This window comes from Osmerus mordax, chromosome 11, assembly GCF_038355195.1.
Source record: "Osmerus mordax isolate fOsmMor3 chromosome 11, fOsmMor3.pri, whole genome shotgun sequence".
Taxonomy (NCBI): Eukaryota; Metazoa; Chordata; class Actinopteri; order Osmeriformes; family Osmeridae; genus Osmerus; species Osmerus mordax.
The window spans coordinates 4,221,892-4,225,465 of NC_090060.1; the positions used below are offsets into that span (position 1 = coordinate 4,221,892).

The 3,574-nt window shown below is 40.0% G+C and overlaps 1 protein-coding gene across 1 annotated transcript; it reads right to left on the minus strand.

The window, feature by feature from the left end:
• Positions 1-388: 388 nt before the first annotated feature.
• Positions 389-2,858, minus strand: rbm7 (RNA binding motif protein 7). The gene is made up of 5 exons (XM_067246551.1): positions 2,689-2,858; positions 2,234-2,396; positions 1,989-2,064; positions 1,594-1,696; positions 389-1,455 (listed from the first exon to the last, which is right to left on the minus strand). The coding sequence occupies exons 1-5, from the start codon at positions 2,779-2,781 to the stop codon at positions 1,090-1,092; spliced, it is 801 nt and encodes a 266-aa protein (XP_067102652.1). The 5' UTR covers positions 2,782-2,858; the 3' UTR covers positions 389-1,089.
• Between the last annotated feature and the right edge of the window lie 716 nt (positions 2,859-3,574).

The window sequence follows — 3,574 nt, forward strand, 5'->3', positions numbered from 1 at the left end:
CAAGATGTTCAACATGCCTGCAACCTGGACAACTTGCAGCTTGCGTGATGTGACATTGTGAAAACTCAACTGCACATTCATTATTCATAGAAAAATGTATTTACATTAAGTGGCCCTTCATCGAGTGGCCTGGTTATATATGTCATGTTAATTGATTCAATAAAGTGGTGTGTGTGGCGCCACCTGCAGATTACTGCATAACCCCACTCTTCAAGCATATTGGTTTCACCTGCTCCATTTTTAGCAAAGACAGACAGGGCGGGCATGTTTTTAGCTTAAACATATTACAGTTGTGGAGCTGGTCCTGATTTTAAAGCTTGTCCTGCATTAATCAGCAATTGTGACCTGTAATATAGAGTTATTTACTTTGAACACAATCAAATTACAATTAGGATTGAGGAATATTTTATTCCAGATGTTCATGGACTATGACAGGAATTTTGCAGTTGTAGAATATACTAAAAATGAAAAAGTACATGGCATTACATTAAAAACATTTGATTTGAAACATTTAGAAAAAAAGGAGATAATTTGATCTGATCATTTCAATTACTTCAGCCTATTGCCACAGGAAGGGTTGCTGGTGTAAATTAGTTATAACATCTTACTTTCTAATTCCTGAGGAAGAACATTGGAGCACCATTCAATGGCAAAGGAAATATACACAATATTCTACGACAGACTACAGTTTTTTTTTGCAATTACAAAAACTACTAGAAATAAAAAGCACATTCCCAATAAATGCATAAGAGTAATTACTTTCACTCGAAAATAGTCTAAAACCTTTTTCGTATCAAAGATGAACATATGTCAATATGAACTGTCAATTATCAAATTCCACCTGTCTTTTTTTTTATATATTGAACACAATCCCGCATACACTTTTACAATGAAAGAATTATACAAAATTGTACAACCAATTAAAAGATTGTGTGTGTGTTTCTTCCTCCTGAGAATTTCATTGAATCTCGTTTCCCCAGTAACAATCCATAGCTGTGTTTCTAAAAAGGTGTGTGCCATGGAGGCAAATCATGTATTAAAAAAATATTTTAAAATATTCTTTAAAAAATAAAAAAATCCCATAATGCTTTAGTATCGTCTCCAACGACCGTCCCTGGACTCTTCCTTCCTCCTGTCCTGGTGGTTTCTGCTGCGGTTGCCACCCCGCTCATCGTGCTGGTAATGGTCGTTCCGCTGGGTGCGGTGGTGGCGGTTGGAGCCCGCTCCAGAATCTTCAGAGCATGGATAGTGCTGGTCTCTGCTGCTGTGGCTGCCACTGTTCTGCTGGTAAGACTGCCTGTGGCCCCTCTGGGGTGGGTCGTCCTGCTGCCGTGAGACACCTCCATTCCCACCACGACTTACATGCTGCTGCGGGGACGGCTGGGGCAGAAGACCGGAGAAGCCTCCATTCAGCTGCTGGAGCTGCTGCATCTGGAGCTGCCACATGTTGTTCATCTGTGGAGAACATGAGACTCCTGAGTTTACAGGCCGACAGGACTCCTGCACGTACACCACACAAATACTGCCAGCTAATGTTACTGTGCTAAAGTAACTGGTAAATGGTAGTCCAAATGTAACCCCAAGAAGGTTTACCATGACATGTCTCTGCAGACTTTCAGGAGAGGAGAATGATCTCTGCTGGTGTTGAAGGGGTGAAAACAGTGGAGGTCCCATCTGGTCAGGAGACTTGTTGTATCTGATGACATAGACCGAATAATCAGTTTCTGCACCAACAATGTTCTCACCCACCATGTCCAGAATTGTTGACATTAATTTCTTGCATCAGTATGTTCAAAATAAATGTACACCAGTAGTTCCTCCTCAGCTGGTACTAAGTGGTTTCAATGTCACCAAATGAAAAAAATACTACAGTTACACCCCATTTTACTATTGCCAAGCAGTTTATGAGGATTGTATTGTAAGTAAAGATGGTATGGTTTTATACACCACAGCTAGTTGATGGGTTGAGTGAATGAAAGAAATCTCACCTGGCCCCATGCAGATTGAGAGTGTTGACTGGGCTTGAATTTTGCGAGTTCTCAGGACTGTTTATATGTGTGCTCCCTGTGAATAATGTACAAAATATTAAAATTAAATATTACATTAAGTAGCCATCTACCTACATAAGGCAGATAATCAAGCAGGCTATGGATAATATCTCGTCAGTGCACACTTAGCTTGACGTCTAGCAACTTCAATGTCAGTTTTACTTGTGTAATCAAGACAACGTTACCTGCTCTGAATTGTACTTTTAGAGTTCTTCCGAAAAGCGAGGTTCCGTTGAGTAGGTTCATGCCATATGGTGCAGATTCTTCGTGCTTGAAGACAGCAAACCCGAAGGACTTCTGTTTTCCATCGTTGTCCTTTGGTATCTTCACTTTGATAAGCGGTCCAGCCTGCTCACAGAGAACGTTATGTCGACCAGCATAGATCACATTAGACTATCCTAACTAACATACACTAAGGTTGGGTAGGATAGTGTAGTAGCTTTAGTGAGCTCGTTAGTTGCTTGAATATCACTGCCTTGCTAGCATCAAAGGTTGGCTCTTTAGCGAATGTTAGCTTGCAAGCTCCAGAAATTGGCTGTGTACGTTAGCTAACTGCATTAGCTACCTAGACGAAGGAGCTAGCAAACGTTTAGCAAGCTTGATAGCTAGTGCTAGCACTAGCAACCTCTTCTATTGTTACCTGTAAAAACAACTCGAACAAGAGTTCCTCCGTCACTTTTTGATCCAAATTTCCAACAAACAGAGTCCTGTCAGTTTCATCTGCTATACCCATTGTATTTAAATGGACTGTAAAAGTGTAAGCACTGCCCCTAGATAACTAGCTAACCTGATTGTAAACAGGCAAATGCTACGGTTTTATAAGGGGGCAGATTGTCGTAAAGTGATTCGTTGCCGTAATTCGAAAGTTACGTTTGTTTCAACACAGAATGGTGCAGACTTAACTAGGGAACCAACACATTATGCATACAATTAGGTATTTGAAGATATAACTTTGACATTACATTATAAGTAACATTGTTGTAAATTGTGTGTTTGCAAATGTATTGTTGTTTATGGCTTAATTGTTCTGTTGAAGGTTTTAAAAAAAAACAATGCTCCGGTAAAGATCTCAAAGTGACTTTTGACTCCATTGTAACCAGAAAAGATTATACATTGTAGGCCAACTGGAACAGCATGTCAACTACATAACTGAATGCATAGATAATAATTTACTGGAAATGCACTTGCCTCAAGTTATGATTGTGCTGGGGTGAAACGAGCTGCCAGAAAATATCGACTTTCTTCCTAATCAGATGGCACTCAGAACCTGCCTGTTGTATTAATGAAATTGATTCAATGTAATGATTTCCCATTTGTGTTTGTAGAACATCTACGTGTGTCATGGCCCTAACCCTTGAGATAACAGCGAGGCTCAATAGGCTCACTCTTTGAAGGTTATCCTTTCTGAGCAGCATAAAGAACGCCCACCGTTCAGCTCAGATAAGACACAGGCCTGCTTATTCAAATCGATCTTTTGCAATGGTGCAAAGTGATGGATGAATGAAAATAAAAATACACCTTGTGAA